The sequence below is a fragment of the Akebia trifoliata genome, chromosome 5 (genome assembly GCF_017979445.1).
Source record: "Akebia trifoliata isolate Shusen 1 chromosome 5, ASM1797944v1, whole genome shotgun sequence".
Lineage (NCBI taxonomy): Eukaryota > Viridiplantae > Streptophyta > Magnoliopsida > Ranunculales > Lardizabalaceae > Akebia > Akebia trifoliata.
Window position 1 is genome coordinate 26,177,404 of NC_141379.1, and position 22,456 is coordinate 26,199,859.

Genomic DNA, 22,456 nt, shown 5'->3' on the forward strand with positions numbered 1-22,456 from the left:
GCAACTCACATTTTCGTTCCTTTGATCTTTTTTTCTTCTTTAAAACTTTTAAGATTAAGATTTTGGAAAATCATATCAATGGAGGTCGATTTTTTACCGTTTGGCTTGTTTCATGTTTAATTTCTGCAAAAGAAAAAAAGAATGATTTTTTTCTATGTCAATGTGTTAGTGTTGCCTCTATTTATGAGTGCATCTTCATAAGTTATAATACTTGAGTGAACCTACCAACCACGGAGCTTTACGTTTCTTTATCTTCTTCCGATCATCTTTCTCTCCTCTATTAGTAAAAGAACCACTATCACATTCTTTTCATTTCTTTTCAACAAAGCAATTAAGATAATGTTAGGTATTCAAGTTCTTGTTCTTTTTTTTAATATATAATTTCTATTATAAATAATAACGCGACTAAAAATTAGGGTTTGATCGTAAAAAAAAAAGTAATGTGCATTAGTTGATTGTTAGAAAATGATAAAAACTTATAAAAGTGAAGTATTCCCAAGAACCTAAACCATTTCATGATGATGTTAGTTAAAAAAATCAATTTTTGGTTCATTCATCATTGATAGTCGACATGATTTCAAGATAAACACATAAAATGGAAAAAAGAATTTAGGGTTGTTGTTTGCGTCGATAGGACTCTGTCGAGATGGCTAGAGCTATGCTGATAGGCACATATCAACTTGGCTATTTCCAAGTCAACATTGGCATGTTGACACAAAAATTCCTAAAGAAAATTTTCATCTACATTCTAATATTTTGTAATCTTTTGTTGATGTAATTCATTAGTTCATTGAGTTTGTTTTGAGATCATGAATTTGTCATTCTTTTTGTATTGAGATCATTAAGTTTAATGGTGATCCAATAAAAAAACATCAAAAAACAATGCAAATTCTCTATAAAAAAATATTAAAAAAAACCTACCTCCATTGATGGGAATCATAGGAATTTTGATCGTGAAAATTTTAGTGAAAACAATCGAAGAAATAAAAATATGAATTGTTAACTTTGTCAAAAGTGGTCTGAAAAGTTGACTCGACCCCAAAACTTGATGAGAAAAGAATGGCAATTCTAGGATTTGCTAAGTGAGACAATAGAATGATGGGAGACCAACCAACTGGAACAATAGAGATTTCAGGAACCAAGACAAGGATGTGGCTTATCTAGAACTAGTGGGAGGAGCACATTACAAAGTAGGCGAAGATGGGGTGCTGTGAACTGATTTGGTGGGAGTAAAGATTATTTTGAAGGCAAGGACACTTCGTCTAAGGAGCATGGGCACCCTCGCAACCCTGATGCTTCGACCAACAACACTAAAAGCTGAGAATTCCAATGGAAGTACCCAATATATGGGGCCTACAGAGACTAGAGACAAATTTGGCTTGGGAAACTCGAAGACCAACAATAAAAGAGGAAACAACAAAGGGTTTGTTGGTAACTCCATTAAAAGTAGCATTAAAAGTAGAAGGGGACCAACTGCTACAACGGGTCCCAATACTACGGGGGCAACAAAAGGTGGAGTGAATCATAAACCATGGGCAAACTTGTTCAACTCTACAGCTTCTGCTAAGAGCCTTACCAAAATTTCCTATTTCAAGCCAACCAAAGATGGCAAAAATGTTTTTATAGATTGCCCTAAGGATGTACTAGAAGAAGGTATCATGAAGTGGGATAGTTGTTTAGTAGGGCATTTCTTCAATGCAAAACTTCCCTTTTAACTAGTCAAAAATGCAATTAACATCCTATGGAAAGTAAAGGGCGTGATGATAACAGATTGTTTTTCTTCAAATTTAGCGAAGAAGAGGAGCTCACTAAAATTCTTGAGAGGCCATTGGTTTGTGGGAAGGAAGCTTATGGTAGTTAAAAGATGAGACCCATTGGCGGAGTCTGAAAAGAGGGAAGCCTCCTCCATACTCCTGTGGATCAAGCTTTGCAATCTCCCTAATAATTTTTAGACTCCTAGAGGGCTTGGCTATGTAGCTAGTGGAGTAGGCAAACCATTATACATGGATAATGCAATTGATGAGGGAAGTAGACTCTCATATGCAAGAGTATGTGTAGAGGTCAAGGTAGATGCAGAGCTTCCTAAGGTTTTCAAAGTCATAATTAAAAAAGACGTGTGAGTAGAGTATGATTGGTACCCCCAAGATGCAGCTCCTACCTAACTTTCAGTCATTCAAATATCAAATTCCCTCGTCCTAAGGTCTCTAAGTCTATTGAACCTGAGAACCTCACTTAGGTATATAACTTAGTGGATAAGGATAATGTGGAGAACAATGCCAACGCTTGGAAGAAAGTCAACAATAATAAGAAACATCATAGTCATGGTGTTGGCATTTCTATCAAAAAACAACCAAAACTAATGACCCGATAGAGAACAACAACAAATATGATTCCACAGATGTTGGTGAGGACTTGAAAGATGGGATGATGGAATGGAACTTTGATGCTGAGGAGAGTGAGTGCTTTAAGCCTCCTGCCAATAGAATTAGTTATAGTACCGACAACAAGTTACTTTATGGGAATGGCTCCCAAGTCAGAGTAGCAAGGCATGGAATGAGATAGAATCCTGATTCCAAAGCAGAAGCTGCCACAGGGGGAAGGGGGTTTTAGCTTCTAGTTCCCAATGATCCTAGCCTCTTGGAATGTAAGGGGTTTCAATAACCTTGCCAAACATAATAAGGTGAGACACCTCATTAGAGATAATAAACTGGCTATTATTGGCCTAATTAAAACTACAGTGAGTAGACATAATGCACACATAATTATGATGTGCATATGTCCTTTGATGAGTGTCTCGAAACACTGAATTATACACATGTTTCCCGAACATTTATCTTGATTTTTGTTCTTATTTCTTCGTATTAAAGTAATAATCATAATAAGCCAAGAAATCATGTTGCATGTTAATCTAGTCCAAGAAATCATGTTGCATGTTAATTAGGCTTAATTATACATAAATAAATTCATTTACTAGATAAATCTAATTACGTGTGTTTCTTATGCAGAAAATCAACATTTTGGAAGTAAAATCTCAAGGCAAAAGTATTTTGGCCCACTTTGGAATGTCCTAATCCTTAACTCATGTTTTCATCTTTTGTCTTTTTGTGCAAAAAAAAGTGAAGGCTACTTTTGGACTCTTCTACGCACATTTTTTTCTATAAATAAAGCTTCAATCTCTAAAGAAACCCTCCCTCTTAGGTCTCTTATCCAAGACTCCTTTAATCTAAGGCTCTTAACCTCTTCTCTTATATTTTTATCTTCTAGATATTTTTTTCTTTGGCTAAATAGTCTTGTAAGAAGTACAAAAAGAAGAATTTGTAAGTTTTTCCATGAAATGAAGAAAAATTATTTCATCTCTTATCTTTCCTCTCTTACAATGACATTAGGCTAAACTCCCCTCCATTGGAGAGTGGAAAAGTCTAAAGTAAGTCCTTGTGTTGTTTCTAGTTTCATGCCTTTCTTTTATCTAAAATGCTCATGAATTTTCTTTAAAATTTCTTGCACCTTTTATTCTTAATATAGATACTTTATGCTTAGATTAGATCAAAATAAAGTATGCTTAAACTAGATAATTAGTAGTAGGAAGTTCAAGAAATTCTACTTTATTTATATTCCCTCATTCGATTTCATTTGCTAAACTTTCCAATCTAAGAAGCTAATACCAAGCCCTTACGATTGAGTTATAAAAAGGTTGGAGACTAGGAATTGCTTATGAACATGTTCTAGGTAGATCCACCTTCAATGGTACTTTAATTTCATAAGTTTACTTGTTTTTAACTTCATTTACTTTAGTTAATTTTCTAACAACTTTAAATCTTCTTGATAAGTTCAAAAATACAAAGAAAAATAGTTTTAATTCTTTTTGGTTAATTCAAATTTTATCCTCTTAGCTTAACTCTACTCCCCATTTCTTTTGGGTTCGATCCCCTACTTGCCCCACAAGTAAGGTAAAAGTAAGATTAATATTAACTTTGGTGGGAAGAACAATGATAGTCCCACCATTCTTCATGGAGAAGGATTGACAATTATGATATGGCATCTAATGGTAAGATCTAGGTATTTTGGGACCGCACTGTTGTGAATATTCTCCTTGTTAGCAAGTTTGATCAAAGAATCCACATCCTTGTCAGGTAAGGAATTCTTTTTGTCTGTGATCTATGGATATAACTGAAGAACTAATGAGAAAAGACTGTGGGAGAAAATGTATAAGACCTCCAAAGTCATAAGAATGCCTTGGATCCTTGTTGGGGATTTCAATTGTATTAAGAACCAAACAAAAAAAGTAGGATGGAGGAAAATCAACCTAGTTGATTTTAGAGAATTCTCTGAATGTCTTTCTAATTGTTGCATTATGGATATCAAAGCTTTTAGGGCTATTTTCACTTGGAACAATAAATAAGAATCTGGTAGGATATGGTCCAAGCTTGACAGAGTAATGGTTAATGTAGAATGGGTAGATAACTTCAATGAAGCTTAAGGTGTTTCCTACCTAGTGGTCTCCCTAACCACAATCCATGTGTTGTCAAAACCTCCTGATTCTTGGTTGGAGACAAGAAGCCTTTCAAGTTCTTCAACTGTTGGGCCGAAGGCCTGGACTTCCTCAATGTTGTGCAAGAATCTTGGGATATCAGAATTCTAGGGAACCCCCATTACAAATCCATCATCAAGCTTAAAACTATGAAAGTGAAACTGAAAACTTGGTTTAAAGCCAAGAATGCGGATAAAAACATAGCTCAAAGAGAAACTTGTAGCAAGCTAGTCATTGTCCAAGTTACCTCCCAAATTAACACTCATATTGCTTATCCAGCTCTTGAAAAAGAAGATTATTGAAACCTACGTTCACATGCTTAAAATCCATGAATATGAAACTCAACAAAAATCTAGAATCAATTGGTTGAAGCTTGGGGATCGTAATAACACCTTTTTCATCAATCTTTGAAGGCAAGGAAGGCTAAGAATAGAATCGCCTCCATTGTTGGGGCTAATGGTCATATAATTATTAAGGATGCTGAGCTAGAAGTGGCTATTGTCGAGCAATTCAAATCTTACATGAGTGCCCCTAATCCAAATCTTAGCTAGAGCCCTTAGATGAACCCTCACCTTTCTAGATCCCTTGATAGTTCCGATCAAGATTTGCTTGCTACCAATGTAGAAAACTATGAGATTAATCATGTTGTATTCAGTATGGACGGTTTCAAAGCTCTATGTCTAGATGGTTTCAATGCTTGCTTCTTCCAAAAAGCTTGGGACATCATTAGATTCGACTTGTTTAAGGCTATCAGGAGCTTCTTCCAAAATGACAACTTGCTCAAGGAAACCAATGCCACCGTTATATCCTTAATTCCTAAGATTTATTTGCCTAAAACACTTTCTGATTTTAAACTTATCTCTTGTTATAATATACTTTATAAGATTATTTCTAAAATTCTTACCAACAAAATCAACCAAGTGACTCATAAACTTGTTGGTCTGAATTAGTCTACTTTTACTAAAGGGAGAAACATTGTTGACAACATTCTCCTCGCCCATGAACTAGTTAGAAACTACCACAAAAAGAAGATAATGTTAGGGTACTGTTAAAGTGGAAGAAAACTTATGATATTGTTGATTAGGAAACAATCAGATCTTCTCTTGAATATTTCAACTTTCCTTAGATCTTTATATAGTGAGTTATGAAATGCATCTCGAGTGTTTCCTATACTATCTCTTTCAATGGGTCCTTTGTTAAATTGTTTGAAGGGAAGAGAGGTCTTAAACAAAGGGACCCTCTGTATCCTTACTTGTTTGTCCTCATTATGGTATTACTCAATGGTCTATTCAAGGACAAAGTCAAGAATAAGAAATTTGATTTCCATCCTAGATGCAAGAAACTAAGGATCATTCACCTTTGCTTCGTTGATGACCTTTTCATCTTCTTCAAGGGTAGCAAGAAAAGTATAAAAGCAATTCATTCAATTCTCAATGATTTGGAAATTGAGAGATTATGTGTTCGATTCTTATTGTCTAGGCTTGACAGTTGTTAACAGGCATAGTGTTGTTTGTTGGAATGAAGTGTGTAAACCTTTATTAGAGGGAGGATTGGGCATTTTTAGTATTATTGATTATAATAAGGCTACCATTTCCAGTTATGTTTGGATGATTGTTTCTAATCAAGATTCCATCTGGCTCAGATGGGTAAAATCCTATCTTATTAAATGAAGAAACTTCTGGTCCTTGAAGATCCCTAGGGAGGCCTTATGGAGCTAGAGGAAAATTCTCAAAGCTATGGAATATACCTCTTCCAGTGTAGTTCATCTTATGGGAATGGCAACTCCACCAAGCTATGGGAGGACCCATGGCACTCTATCGATTTTCTGAACTTGTTATGTCATGAGGAGCTTGCTTTCGACTCTAGAGTAGGCCTAAGAGCCAAGGTTTTGGCCTTCATCAAGGATGGGCAATGGAGAATCCCTATGGAGAGAGAAGGTAGCTTACTTGAGATTTCGACTTAGCTCCACCAAGTTCCTATTTACCATGGGATTCTCGATAGAATCGTTTGGAAGAAAAATGCTAATGGTATTTTCTCTGTGACCTCTGTTGTTAAGATCCATCCTTCCTCTTCTCCTCGGCCAAGCTGGACTCATTTGTTTTGGAACAACTCTAGAATTCCAAGGCACAACTTCATTCCGTCGATGACTCTCAAAGGTAAACTTAAAACTCTTAAGAAATTCAAGGATTTGGAACTCAATGTTTATCCTACTTGTAGGTTATGCAAAGACCATGGAGAGGACACTAATCACTTATTCAACCAATGCACATTTTCGAGCTCGATTTGGCCTGGGATCCTCTCCAAGTGCCTTGTCAATAGAACCTCTGAGAGCTGGGCAGATGAAGTGGATTGGGTTGCATCTCATTTCAAAGGGGACTCTATTATCCAAAAAATGGAGCATATGGCGTTATTTGCCTTCATATACCACATTTGGAAAGAAATATGCAATCGCATTTTTTAGAATCAATTCAAGTAGCAAACTTCTACTATCCACTCTATTATGGAGGAAGTGTGGTTTAGAATCGAGGATGACCTTGAAAGCATTGAAGATTCTGATCATAACAGGGTGTTCTTGAATGCATGGGGCTTCAAAGCTTCCTTCTTCCATAGGGAAATGATTTTTTGATCTTGGAAGACACCTCCTATTGGATTTTGGGCAATTAACTCGGATGGTGCCTTCTCCTCTTTGAGAGGTGGCTTTGGTACCATCATTCGGGACTAGGAAGGAAGAGTGAAGGCTACTCTTGCTAGCTGCTTTCACCCTATCTCAGTCCTCCATCACGAATTCCAAGGTGTTCTCGAAATCAACAAGTTGGCAATGTCCAGCCATCGCTCTAACATTGAGGTATAATTTGATTTCGTATCCACTGTTAACATTCTCAATCGCCTATGGAGCCCCCCTGGCATGTTCACCATTTAGTTTTGCCCATTTCGAGGCTTCTCCCTTCCTTCGAGGAGTTTTGTTCACTCACATCTTCAGAGAGATTAATAGAGTTGTCGACTGCCTTGCCTTCTTTCATATCCCTAGAGGCTAGTAGGGGTGCACATTGGATTGGATAAATCCGATAACCGAACCAATCCGAGCCTTTTGGATTAGATTGGTTCGGATTGAGCATGGTTTGGTTCAGGTACGAATTGTAAAAAAAAAAAAATCTGATTGATTTGGTTCGGTTCCGGATTAAGGGTATAATAAAATCGAACCAATCCGAGAACCGAGCCAATATATATATATTTAAAAATAAAGCCCTTTCTTAGTTTCGTTCTTCTATTCTCTCTCTCTCTCTCTCTCAACTGTGTTAGTGTGTTAAAGGTAACTTATCAAGGTCTTCAACTTCATTTCCTCTGTTTTTTTTTTTATACGAAAACTCATAAAAAAAAACATGGGCGCCCTTACTTTTAATCACAAAGCAACAAGCAACATTTGGTTTCGACTTTGAACAAGCAACAAATAACATTTGATTTTAAAAATGACTTTGATTTTCAATAATCGTTTACAAGGTTGGTGTTAAATGATTTTTATTTTTAATGTGTTATGCGTGATGCTTTGTTTAATATTTATTTTGCTTAGTTTTAAGTTTTAACTATTTTAATTTTATTATTAAAAATAATAAGTATGAGAACCGAGAACCGATCCAAACCAAAGTTGGTTTGGATTGGATTGGTTCTATTTGGTAATTGGATTTGTTTGATTCTAAATTTGTAGAACCGATTATGTTTCGTTCGAATCTAATTTTATCAAAATTCAAACCAATCCGAACCATGTGCACCCCTATACGCTATCATGTTATGGATTTTTCCTCATTTTCGAGTAACTTACTTGTTATCATCAATCATGATTGTAGTGGTACGAGGTACCTGAGGATGTAATTATTTTATTTTTATGATGTTGCTTGTTTGGATCTGCCTTAACCCAGATGACTTTTTTTAAAAAAATGTTTACTTTGTTATGCACAAGATGTGCACACATAAAATTATTAAGGAAAATAAAAAATATTTGATTTATTAGTTTTTTTTTAGTGCAATTACGTCAAATAATAGGTACAAGAACTCTAAAATTCAAATTAATATTTTCTACGAGGGGGGCCAACAAGCCATTCCCCACAAACGGAATCAGATGCTGACTCGAAACGTGTTGGAGTGGGGGGCAGTGTGGACCACTTCCCTGTTCACTCGATAGTCTGTAGTACAGCTAGCGAGAGAAACTTGAACACGGAGATAGATATTCATCAGTTCAAAGCTGTATAGAGAACGCCACGTGGAATTTTTTAGGGACGTCGGTCGAAGTAGAAGTTAAAGGAGCTACGTCAGGATATTTATAAGTAGGGGCCACATCTATTAATTTTGCCAAATCAAGCCAGCACATTTCCCATAATCTACTGGGGCTGGCAGCAATCTATTGGTTAGACATGCTAGAAGCTACAACTTAATTGTTTTTTAAAGTCGTCGTTGAATGACGAGCTTTCACATGAGAAAACTTGTGAGGAACGCATATTGACTGCACGTTATGGAAGAAACAAATTTACTGAGCTAACTACAACAAATCTAGGATGAACCAAAGATATGTACCCACGTGTATTGTATGATCCCTAAAAAATATTTTACTTTATTTAGATACTTTTAAATTCGAATCAGTTGCCCCCCCATTCCCCTCTCTTTGTTTTTTAGTCATTATTTTTTCTTTTGGGTGGAGGATGAAGAAGGATCTCACTCTTGAAGGAAACAAACGGATGAGGTTTTTTCTCCATTTTTCTTTTTTGTTGAAGGGAGAAGAAACTGTGGACTTGTTGAAGAAAGAAGAAAGATGTGGTTGTCTCTCTTTTCTTTTATTGTTGAGGGACCAAAAAGGAGATGAATGGTAAGTGCAACTTTTTTTGTTTTTTTAGTGCAATCACGTCAAAATAATGCAAGAGGGATTTTTTAAGTAATGGTGTGCAATAGATTCTAAGTGGTGTGCAAGTAGTCACTCCTTTTCATAAACAAAAAGTATTTGACGTTATGTTCTTGGAAATGCTTCGATGTGTAATTAAAATGATTAGATATAAGTTGGGTTGTCAATTAGGCTCATTGGCCACTAACCCAATCCCAAAAAGTTGTTAGGGGCTTGACCTTGAGCTTTCAAAGATAGGTTCAAGCCAAAATTTCCAACCCATTGAATTCGGGTTGGGATAGAGCCTAACAATCCTAAGTTTCAACGATGGAGGAGCTTTGATCACTATTTTGGAGAAAATCAATATGAAAGGCCCCAAACAACTTTGAAAAGTGAACAACTTATTAATTTTCTTTTATAAAATCAGAAATATCAAGTTGAGTGTAGCAGTTAGGGCCAAGCTTGGACTTAGTCAACTGCCCAATAGGGTATAACGCTTGGTACATCCTACCTCTTTCAGACTAATTAAGGACTCAACCAAGCCTGATTTGAGCCCACCCATTGCCAATCCTAGGTGCGGGAGTAACCAAAAGGATTGTATTTATATATAGACCCACGTATGAGATTAGTAGACCAAATTTTCATAATAGCTTAATATCAAGCTTTTATGAGTTTTGAAAATACATGATATTCCTGCTCCTCAGTCATAGGAATTTACATCAACTCGGATTATTATAGATGCAAAAAAAAAAAAAAAAAACTTGCACTACCTTGGGATCTATGACAATGTCTCGTGATCTCTATTTCTCGTGTCCCTAGGTGTGCCTGCAACACAACCCTCTGATGCCCAAGTCATATTTAGTTAAAAAATAGGCAAAAATCAAGTGTAGGGGGTGGAAGAGAATACCTTGTATTTTTCCATCTATTTATAGAGGAAAATCTTAAGATCCCTTTTGATCCTCTTTCCAATTACGTCATTATCCATTTTAGTAAGTGAATCTCGATTATGAATGCACATAATCAAGATATTATCTCCATTCATTCATTCTTCTTTGGGATTTTTCATCATAAGGATTCTAACCATTTTTTTACCTAATCCTTGATTTTTAGGGATTCAGATTGATTGAATGACTTTACCATATATCCTTGACCAAATATCATCTTGATCAATCGAGATCCAAACTCACAATTGATTTGTCACTGAGCTTATCATCGGATGAGTTGGTTCTGATTTCCATACCTCATCCCTAAATGTCACGTGTCACCCCTTGGTACCCAGCAAAAAATATCCTCCACAATTACCATGTGACAATCTACAATTCAAGAAACTCTAGGAATATCATCCCACCTCAACCATATTTGACATACAACATCAATCATTGTTTGAGGGTAACAAATGCAACTAGTAAGGCAAGCCTGACTAAGGCTCTCAACCTTACTATGACTTTTGGGCATGTCATATGGAAGAAAAATTGACTATAGTAGGTTATCTATTATGTAATCGATTACTAGATATGAGATAATCAACTATAGTCAGTATTCCCTTCACGCAATGCTGCCAAAAGATTTAGTAAAATTTCTAGCTTGAGGAACATAGTCAATTTTGAGTTTTTCATATTCAAATCATTGATACATCCTCCCAAAAAATCAGCCCAGTCTAAAACTTCTAACCCCATCAAAAGTGATTTACAAAAAATGGACGATAAATGATCCTTCAACTTTTAAATATAGGATTAGAAGTTTCGGAATGGGTTGATTTTGGGTGAGGATGATCTCCTTACCATAAGGATCATCCTTACAAAAAACCAGTCCATTCCAAAACTTCTAACCCATATAGGATAAAACTTGTTAGTCAAAAGTGATTATCAAAAAATGGACGGTCTATGTTTCTTCAATTTGTAAACATAGGGTTAGAAGTTTTGGAATAGGCAGATTTTTGGCAAGGATGATCTCTTCACCACAGAGATCATCCTCACAAAACATATATATATGATGGTGGATCATGTGACATAAGTAAAAACATATGTAAAAACAATGATTTTTTTAAAATATGGGTTAAAAGCTTTGAATTGAACTGATTTTTTGTGTGGATGATCTCTATAAATTATTGGTAAAAAATTGACGGTCCACATTTTAAATCACTTTTGATGGGGTTAGAAGTTTCAGATTGGGCTAATTTTTTTTTTAGGATGATCTTCTTCTCATCATAAAGATCATCCTCAAAAAATTAGCTCAATCCCAAACTTCTAACCTATATTTTGAAAAATGATTGTTATTACATTTTTTTTACTTATGTCCCATGATCCGACGTTCGGGGCCCTTAAGAGAGTCAAACATTTTTTAATGTATGGGTTAGAAGTTTTGGAATGGGCTGATTCTTTGTGAAGATTATCTCCATGATGAGGAGATCATCCTCACCAAAAATCAGCACATTCCAAAACTTCTAACCCCATTAAAAGTGGTTTACAAAATTCGGACGGTCCACGATTCTTCAACATGTAAAATAGGGTTTAGAAGTTTCGAAATGAGCTTATTTTTTCTAAGGACGATCACTTCACCATCGAGGTCATCCTCACAAAAAATCATCTTATTCCCCTATTTCGAAAAATGTTTGGCTCTCCTCTTTAGGGCCTCCGAACGCTTCCCATATATATATATATATATATATATATATATATATATATATATTTTTTGTGAGGAGGATCTCTAGGGTGAGGAGACCATCCTCATAAAAAAAAACAACTCAATCTGAAACTTTTAACCCCATCAAAAGTGATTTACAAATTAATGATAATAATTGACGATCCATAATTCTTCAACTTTGTAAGCCAATTTTAATGGGGTTAGAAGATTCATATTGGGATGATATTTTCTGAAGACGATATCCTCAACATATAGGTAATCCTCACAAAAAATCAGCCAAATCCGAAAAGTTTAAAGCCATATAGGACAAATTTTGTCTCATAACGTTGTCCTCCTATCTAGCCAACACGTTTTGTCCAACATGGGTTAGAAGCTTTGAAATGGGATGATTTTTTGTGAAGATGATTTCTATGATGAGGAGATCATCCTTGCCAAAAATTAGTTGATTTCGAAATTTCTAACCCCATCAATAGTGGTTTACAAAAAATGGATTGTCCACAATTCTTCAACTCATAAACATGGGGTTAGAAGTTTTGAAACGGATTGATTTTTGGTGAGGAGGATCTCCTCATTATAGGATTGTGAACCGTCGATTTTTACCATTAATTTGCAAATCACTTTTGATGGAGTTAGAAATTTTAGATTGGATTGATTTTTTTGTGAGGATGATCTACTCGCCATAGAGATCATCTTCACAAAAATCAGTCCAATTCGAAACTTTAGGCCATATAGGACAAATTTTATCTCCCAGCGTTTTCCCCCTAAGATTGTTTGTCAAACGCTCCCATATATTTATATGGTTCAATTTTAGCAACCAACATCAGGGAGCCAACACAAAGCTAACGCATTTGTCCTATATGACTTAAAAGTTTCAGATTGAGCTGATTTTTTGTAAGGATGATTTCTATGATGAAAAGGTTATCCTCACAAAAATCAGCCCAATTTAAAACTTTGAACTCCATCTAAAAATTTCTATGTTCGGTAATACTGAATTTTACAAGTCATACTCGGTCTGTACATACTGAGTTGTACATTTCAATTCTGGTAAAGGTTATTGTCCAGAAATTTTTAAATTTAAAGTGTTCAGTACCTGTATACCAATATTTGTATTTGATTATGGTAACTCATACCAACTTCTATGTACAAAATTCAGTACTAGTTTACCGAACATACCTAAAAAACTTAAAAATTACAATTCTTCCAATAAGACTTAAAGAAACATAAAAATTATGTACATATAGAGCAAATGGAGTTAATTGGCATGTCTAATACACCACAATAATAGATCCTAGAGGTTTTTCAAAGAAAAAAATGATTATGTGCATAAATCATATAAGGATAAGTAATAAAAACAAAATGAAAGTTTTGTTTTAGGTGTAATAGTTTGGTTTGAGTTAGCATTGGAAATGAGAATGGAGAATTAGGTTTAGATGTTCATTCAGTAGTTAGGTTTGGGTGTTTTAAAGAAAATGGGAAAATAGGTGTGTGTAAATAGTCATTTTAAAGTCGAGGTGGGTATTGCAAAAACGTGAATGAAAATGGTCATTTCAGTGTGTGCAAATAGACCCACCTTTAACCAAAATGTGAAGGGTCATGTCCGAAGTGGGTGACTATTTGCAAACACCTAAATGGCTCAATGCACCCACTTAAGTGACTTTTAGTAGAAAAGCAATTTACTATTTTACGCTTTAGGTTTTTGCTAGTTGTACACACTTTCACCTACCGAAACAGTGTGATCAAAAAAAAAAAACCCATCAATTGGGACACAACCCTTCACTCCCACCAATTAAAACCTTTAAAATTTTATTAAATACCAATTACATTTGGTCAAATTCACTTATTTGGAGTTTGTTGATAGATTTGAAGCAATGGAGGTAAGTTTATAGGGTTTGTACGATTCATGTTCGTTGTATACAATTTTTTTATAGTGTTATCTCATATGGAGTGACTAAAGAACATATTTTCTTTTATTTTCAAGTATTTTTAAGATTTAAAACATTTTTTTAAAAGCAAAGAATCTTTTTTTTTTTTTTGATAACGTTTGGTAGGTGCATACCGAATGTGAATGAATAGGTTCAGTATGTACCTACCAACTATCATGATAAAATTCAATTACTACTAGAAATCAATTAGTATGATTTACCAAATTTTATTCATCAGTCTCAGTTTTTCATAGTGAGTGTGCCATGCAATTGACGGTGTAGGGTACCAAACAGAACTATAAATCTCGTCAAAGTTCATTCAGTACCTTAATACCGATGTTTGTGAAACAAATTTGGTATGTACATACCGAATGTATTTCAATATATTCGATAAGTACATACTGAATAAAATAAATTTAAAAAAAAAAAAAATTTAAGGTCTTTTTAATTCTTTAAGTTGTTTTAGTTTTGTTAATTACTTACTAATTGTTTAACTTCATCTACAACTTCAATGTAGTTACCTAATGTAATCGATCACACAAGATATTTTGAATCGGATCATATTTTTGATAGTCTAGATGACCTATGTAAATAGGTCATAGAAACTGGTAGGACTATTGGGACTAACCTAATAGTCGCCAGATCTGATCATCAAAAGGATAATAGTCCTAAAATTTTCTTCAATTGTGAGAGTGGTGACACTTATAGAGGGTCGAAAAAGGATATTGACGAAAAATCTATTGGGCGGTCGGTTAGCAAGAGATGCGGATGCCCTTTCAGTTTGAGAGGTTTTAAACTACCTAAAAATGATCAATAGAAGATAAAGGTGATATGTGGTTCCCACAATCACGAGATTGTTGAGCATAATGAAGGGCATTCATTTGCTATGAAACTATTACCAAATGAGAAACAACTATTTTTTGAAATGACAATGTCAGGCGTTAAGCCAAAACAAATTCTCCAGGCAATCAAGGAGAGAGATTGATTCAATGTTACAAATATAAAGTATATTTACTACGAGCAATCCAAATTGAAGATAGATGATCTAACTAAGGAGTAGTCCAAACTGAAGATAAATGATCCAGTGTCGAGTACCGACATATCAACGATAGATACAGCAAAGGTTTATTCAATTCAAACTAAAGCATCAGATCCACTTAAAGTTTCCTTCCTTTAAAGTGAAGCACCACCTTCTTCTTTAAGGCGTATCATGAATAATCTACCAATCAAAAAGCCTCTATTTCACCGTACAATGTCATTTGATCACGAAAGATAATTCCAACATTTACTAGTTGTGGTATCCAAGTATATTGTAGATGTAAATAATGTAACTAGGGATAGAAATTGTGGTTTTAGAGCGGTTGCTGGACTTTTGGGTAGGACTGGTAATAATTCTTGGAGTCAAGTAAGATGTGATTTGAGGGATGAGTTAATCTTATTTCGAGCACACTACGTTCAAATATTTGAGATTGAGGCATGAGCTAATGAGCTAGACAAAACATTAAAAAAAAATTTGACAATTTTTATTCCGATCAATATTGGATGACTATACCTAATATGGGTCATTTCATTGCTTCTCACAACAACGTTGTCGTATTTTACATATCAAGGCATCAATACTTGACCTTTTTCCATTACGAACAACAACGCTAACAACCGAGGAACCCAAAATCATTGCAATTGGTTTCACAGATAATCATTTTATTCAATTTTCTATGCAAGAAGGGTGTCTGATACCTCCTATCACTATTGGAGAATTCACCATTAATCATCAACTTCAAATTGGGAGAGTATGTTCTCAAATAGGATTGAAAATTTTGAACAATAATTGGATTATATGTTGTGCTACATGAAGATCCGATAATCCTCGATAGTACAAGCCAATTTTTTTAGGCCCGTAAGCCATCGTATATGTGTTATGTAGTTATAAATGTAATTATCTGATATAAATGCTATCTTTACTTTTAAACATTGAGTATATGCAAAGTGAAACATAATTTTTATGAATTTTTTTAAAGAAATTTACTCTCTGTTTGGTACTACCTTACTGAATTTTACAAGTCACACTCAGTATGTACATATTGAGTCTTGCATATCAATTTCGTTGAAAGTAATCAACAAAAAACTTTTAAATTTAAAGTATTTAGTGTTTTGTTCGGTACCTTTATACCGAAAGTTGGCTTATGTTCTTGGTAAATAATACCGAATGCGATGTACAAAACTTGATGCTGGATTACTGAATATACCTAAAAAATTTAAAATGTGTAATTCAACCAATAAGGCTTACAAAAACATAAAGATTATGTTTCTACTGAGCAAATGGAGTTAATTGGTATGTGTTATATACCATAATAAGAAATTTTAGAGGTTTTTCAAAGAAAAAAATGATTATATACTTAAATCATATAGGATAAGTAATTAAAATAGAAGGAAAGTTTTATTTTGGGTGTAATCGTTCGATTTGGGTTAGCTTGTAGATGAGAATGATAAATTAGATTCAGATGTTCATTCGATAGTTAGATTGGGTGTAATCATTCAGTACCCAATCAGTGTGTGCAGTCAATTATTTTAAAGAAAATATGAAAATAGGTGTGTGTGATGATTTTAAAGTAGAGATGGGTATTACAAGAAAGTGGGTGCAAAAGGCCATTTCGGTGTGTGCAAATAGCGGCCCCTCACTCTCTCGGAATCCTAATCTGTATAACGTACTTTCAGGCTGATTAGAGAACATAGCCGTTACTTCCGTTATTTTAAACTAACTAGATTTGCTTGGGTATTTTCGTAATTTTAAGGGCTATAAAATACCTGTTGACTTTCCTCGACACTTTCGTTTTCCTCCACACACGGAAACCCTAGTACGTCTCTGTCTCGGCTTCCATCTCAAAGGATTTTCTGCGGCGTTGATGGATTCAAGATGCAAATGTTCTTCTTCCTTCTGCACCAATCAACCGTTTGTTCTTGCTCCGATTCTTGTTTCTGATCCGTCCGATCTCTGTTTCTCGACTCGATTGCTGCCCTGGTTTCGAGATCTCTGGCTTAGCGTTCTGAAATAGCAAATAATCGAAGATTAAGAAGGTATCGTGAACTAGATTTGTTTGTTTGTGTTTGGTTGCAAGTTTTGAATATTATTTTTTTGTGATGGAGTTGCGTACTTTGATGGTTTTAGTCTAGAATCATCAAAAACCCTTGCTTGTATTTTCTTTTTATGGAGTTGCAGACTTTGTAGTTGGAAGTTTGGTAATTTTTTCAAAATTTTTTTATGGGGAAAAGGACTGTTTTGGTATGCCAATTAGATGAAATTTATGATCACGCACACATATATGAACCTCATCATATGCTATATTGATGTGTTTTTGTTGCTTTGTTTATCAAAGCAACCATGTTTTATTGGTCTAAGAACTCACAAGCTCTAGATGTTTTGGGTTGCTAACAGCTTATTTTTCACTTTATGTTATGGCTCCTAGTAAACCTAATATAAAAAATGCTCCTAAATATACTTTCTTGTTTCCACTTTTGTCCTATTGCTTGTAGTGAAAGTACGTACTTAACAAAAAATTTATTTTGAGAGAAAATCATAAGAAAATTTTCTTGGTTAAATGGATGGTTGAGATTAGATATGCACTAAATTTTAATACAGTTCAGTTTCGCGATTGAGTCTTCTATCTGACGAGTTGCATCTTTTCTTATGGAATGCTAGGGTAAAACAGGTCTTCCAAAAAGCGGTGTTTCTATAGTTGTTTCTGCAAAAATAAAAAATAAAAAATTGAGGGCATTTAACACATGGAAAGTATGAAGGACGACATGCGTGGACAATGCACTTCTAAGATGGCTGTTTCTGCAAGTCCTTCACATTCAAAGATGACATGGGCAAGTGGTATATCCCCGGGTTGGGCTGCCTTTGATCTCAAGCAACGGGAGAAACAACGTCTCAAATCTGAATTAGACCTTGAACCTTATCCTCCCATTTCAAACACAATCGGTTCTGCATCCCCTTTCAAAAACTTGGAGACCATCAATGGTCCATCAGTGAGGTCTTTCTCATCGGTTGCCCAACCATCTACGGGTTTCCTGTTTCAGAAGGACAATAATAATAATAATTACAGAACACGAAAAATAATCAATGATTCTTCTAGTAGGAAGCTTGGAGCTAAGGTTGAAAAGGGGAATAATATGAATTCTGCTCTTAAGAAGTTAAAAAAGCTATACAGTTGGGCTGATGATAGCTTGATTGAGGATATTTTAGGGGTTGTAGATTATGATTTTAACCAGGCCTCCACTCTATTGAAAGCCATGGTATTCTCAGGTAGTTCAGAAGAGAATAAGGAAACAAGCCTTGAAGTACATAGGTCTCATCTCGAGGATTTTATGTGTGATACGAATACAAAACTGGTAGATGAAGGCATTACGTTTGAAAATATGGAAGACCTTGCAGAGCTTAGGTCTGCTCTTGACGACTGTCTCCATGACAAGAAGATAGAAGAGTCGGGGCAGGAGAAGGTGTTCCTATTCAAACTAAGGTATCTGAGAGCTCAACACATGTTAAACTGATGTCAGGGCATTTGATGTCTGCTCCAGTTGAGCCTGAGTGGGAAGAAGATGATGTTTATCTGAGCCACCGAAAAGATGCGATAAGGGCGACTAGGTTTGCCTTCTTGATGCTTTTATATTTTATTTTAGCATGCTTTGGTTGTCTTAATTATTTTTGTATCTTATATTCTAACATGGACCGATAAGTAGTGTTAGACATACTGACCTCCACAATTATGTAGTCAGTTTGATTCTTTCTCGAACTGTATAATCAGTCAAAGCATATATTTTCATATCTTCTCTGACTTATTCCATCCACCTTTTAAATACATGTCCAATGTAATGGCTATTGGATTCATTTGGGAAAGTAAAATATAGTTTGAATATATGAGTTCATTTCATTGTCTCCTGCCCCTTTTGGTCATTGCAGAGTTATTCAATACTATTTGTTTAATCACGTCAATTCAACTTCTGAATGTGCATTCTTGATTACCTACCCTTTTGTGACCCTGTAAACAAGGAAAGGCTAATGAAGCATGTGGGAGGATATTCTTGTCATTACTTTATCCCATAGGGCAAAAAACACTGCTTGGTGCTGGTCGTGACTAGTGAGATGCACACCACTCTTCATTGGCATAAAGAAAAAATGCCAGTTTTTTTAAAAAGGCACGATTAATTTGTGACATTTTCAATATGCAATTTAGTCCTGATGAATCCTTGATGAATTGTCATATTTTGAAGTTTGAAGTTGAGCAATGTTATGGTTTTGTAATTTTATTTAATGATAATATTTTATGTTATGTTAAATATATGAAATATACAAATTTATATTTATCATGATTAATAATTATATTTTTATTGTTTTAATTTTTCCAGTTTTTCCTGACTTGGCCAAGTTTTGCCGTTTGTTCCCAAAATTCCCTTTACCAAATTATTACTGAACCCAGACTTTGTTACTATGTTCATTGGAGAGATTATGAGTTCGAATGTCCATTGTGCCTAGATGGAAGTAACTGGTTGTAACATACTTTGTAACCACTTATAATTTTACCCAAAATAAGGTCTAGAAGGTATCTTGGCCACAACTTTTGGGCTTTTCTAATTGTCTTTCGATGTTAATATGGTGAATTTCATATAGATTAACAGCTTCTGATCTATTAATTGTGTCTCTGAGGAAGAATTAAAGCTTAAGAATTACCTTTCCCTTCATCAAACAGGTCAGCAGCTCAGCATTCACGGGCAGCCAATAATGCTTATCTAAGGGGTGATCACTTCTCTGCCCAACAGCTCTCGCTCAAGGCACAAGCGGGTTGGATGGCTGCCGAAAAGCTTAACAGAAAGGCCGCCCAGGAGATTCTAAGTATTAGAAATTCTGAAAATGATGTCTGGAAGCTTGATTTGCATGGCCTCCATGGATCTGAAGCTGTCCATGCTTTACAGGAGCATCTTTGGAAAATTGAAACACAGTTCCCACTGAATCATCCAGGAATAGTAAAGCCAAGAGCAGGGACCATTCAGTCTCCTCTTGATTCTGTTAATTGCTTGGGCATGGAGGCAAAGACAGACAAAGAACAAACTACATCTTGGCGGGTACCGAAGGTGTTACAAGTCATAACAGGTACTGGAATTTTACTTGGCACATATTTACACATGAATGCCTATGCATAGATGTGAATCCACACGCATACGCTTAGGTGTTTGTGTGTTCACCAATCCTAAGGAGAAAGCATTTTACTTGTCTTTTTAGTTTTTTGGGTTAAACCTTCGGAACTTGGAACTGCTTTGTTGTTTTCTGTTTTATAATTTTGGCATATATGGTAATTAGTGTCCATCATGCAATGGATCCAACCAAAAGTATATAGTAGGCCCAAAATTTAGTGCCTAAAATGGGTCGAATTCGGGCAGGTTCTGAGTATCTATATTCAGATCCGAATTTCTTTAGACTCGGATCCTATTAGATAAACCATATCTGAACCATTTTAATTTCACTTAATAGGATCCAACCCGACCGAATTGCTTGATTTGGGTCATATAATTTCAGATCGTTCATCATCTTTTTTTTCTATAATTGTTTGTTAATTGATATATGGTCCCGTTCAGCAGACAACGTTAGGGAGACAACACGGAGCCAACACGTTTGTCCTATATGGGTTAGAAGTTTCGGAATGGGCTGATTTTTTGTAAGGATGATCACTATATCAGCCCAATCTGAAACTTCTAACCCCATCAAAAGTGGTTTAGAATTGTGGACTGTCGATTTTTTACTGTTAATTTGTAAATCACTTTTGATGGGATTAGAAGTTGGGCTGATTTTTTGAGAGGATTTGATGGGGTTAGAAGTTGGGCTGATTTTTTTTAGAGGATGATCTCCTCACAAAAAATCAGCCCAATCCAAAACTTTTAAGCCATATAGGACAAATTTTGTCTCCCAACGTTGTCCCCCTAACGTTGTCTACCGAATGCAACCCTTGATATACTATTATATTTTACCATTATGATCATTTTTTTATATATGAATTTATGTTATATTAAAGTAGTAGAAAAGTATACTTTGGAAAACCTAAAAGTACAATTTTCAAAGCAATATAATATAATTCAGATATAAGTGGATATGGATGGATCCATATCTAACTCGGACCATGGGACATCAAACCCTATTCGACCCATTTTTTATTCGGATATACTCCAAGGAGGACCCAAACCTGCTAATATCGGATAAAATCCGACTCATTTTATGCCCTACCAAAATCGGCCAAAGTGAACATCCAGTTTATTGCTTTTAAAAAAGAGAAAAATATGGTGAAAAAGTAATGATCGCAAGGACTGATATGCACTTGTTCTCTTAACAGGTAGTGGTAATCATAGCCGAGGACAAGCTGCACTCCCTTCAACAGTGAGAAGTTTCCTCATCGAGAACAGGTGAAACCCATCTCCTTTTATCTGCACGTCCAAAAAGCCTAATTTTTCTCCCTAGAAATACTTTTAGGACTGAAAAGAATTATTTGAGGAACACTTCTCTATAATTCATATATATTTCCATGAACACTACAAAGAATAGTTTGTTAAGAAAAAATTCTAATGCGAAAAAGATATTTTCTGGGGAAATTTTTTGACGCTAGTATACAGGGAGTTTACTTATCCACTTGTTGGCTTCATCTTCTTGCAGATACCGTTTTGACGAGGCAAGGCCTGGTGTGATTGCTGTTCGTCCCAAGTTCCGTCATGGGTGATGGCTCAAGCATCTACTGCATTATTTCCTATTTTATTGATATAAATAAATAAAATCTAAGTATTTTTTTTTCTGTCTTTTTTGTAAATATTGAATTTTTTTTTCTTACATGTTATGTAAAACACATTTGTTCCACTTGCAACAAGTTTGTCTCAAGAGATTCCCTTGAAAGCGAAGTCTGATTGTAGTTCACTTTTTTCTTCTTTTTTTTTTTTTCCATAATTGATCAATGTACTGGTCCAAAAAGGAGGATCATGTTGGATCATAAATGAATTATATTTTATTTTTGTCAAATAAGAAAATACTCTCTTTGTCGTATATTATCTAATCTTCATTTTAACAGTTCGTTACAAGGTGATCAGTGAGTTTTTTGGTTATTACTTCTCTTAATCTATCTAGAACTCTGCTCTACGGTATAGTTGGAGATTCCAATTCGTTCACTGATTGAAGATTTCATGGGCATTACTAAATTTTAGGCCTCTAAGTTGCAGAGGCCCATCATATATTTCATTTTCTTTACTTGCAATTTCTCTTCGCAATAACAATTATAAATTAAGCCTAAATTTTCTCACTAGAAAAGGAAGAACTGTAGACTATTAATAATAGTTGACTAATCTGATATCAAAATCAGGTTTTTTTCCCTTGCCATATTTATTTTGATGAGTAAATTTAGATTTAGCCCGCAATAAGTCTTGTATTTCCTCTCTAAAGCAAATGAAGCTGAACTATTGTTGAGTTTA

General features: G+C 35.0%; 1 protein-coding gene across 1 annotated transcript; it reads left to right on the forward strand.

Moving 5' to 3' along the window:
- The first annotated feature begins 16,768 nt into the window (after nt 1-16,768).
- On the forward strand, nt 16,769-21,929 carry LOC147401822 (smr (Small MutS Related) domain-containing protein). The gene is given in 6 exon segments (XM_086443239.1): nt 16,769-17,035; nt 17,658-18,504; nt 18,507-18,602; nt 19,705-20,105; nt 21,337-21,406; nt 21,654-21,929. Coding segments are annotated over 5 exon segments (1,395 nt in total). The 5' UTR covers nt 16,769-17,035; nt 17,658-17,740; the 3' UTR covers nt 21,718-21,929.
- Nucleotides 21,930-22,456: the final 527 nt, after the last annotated feature.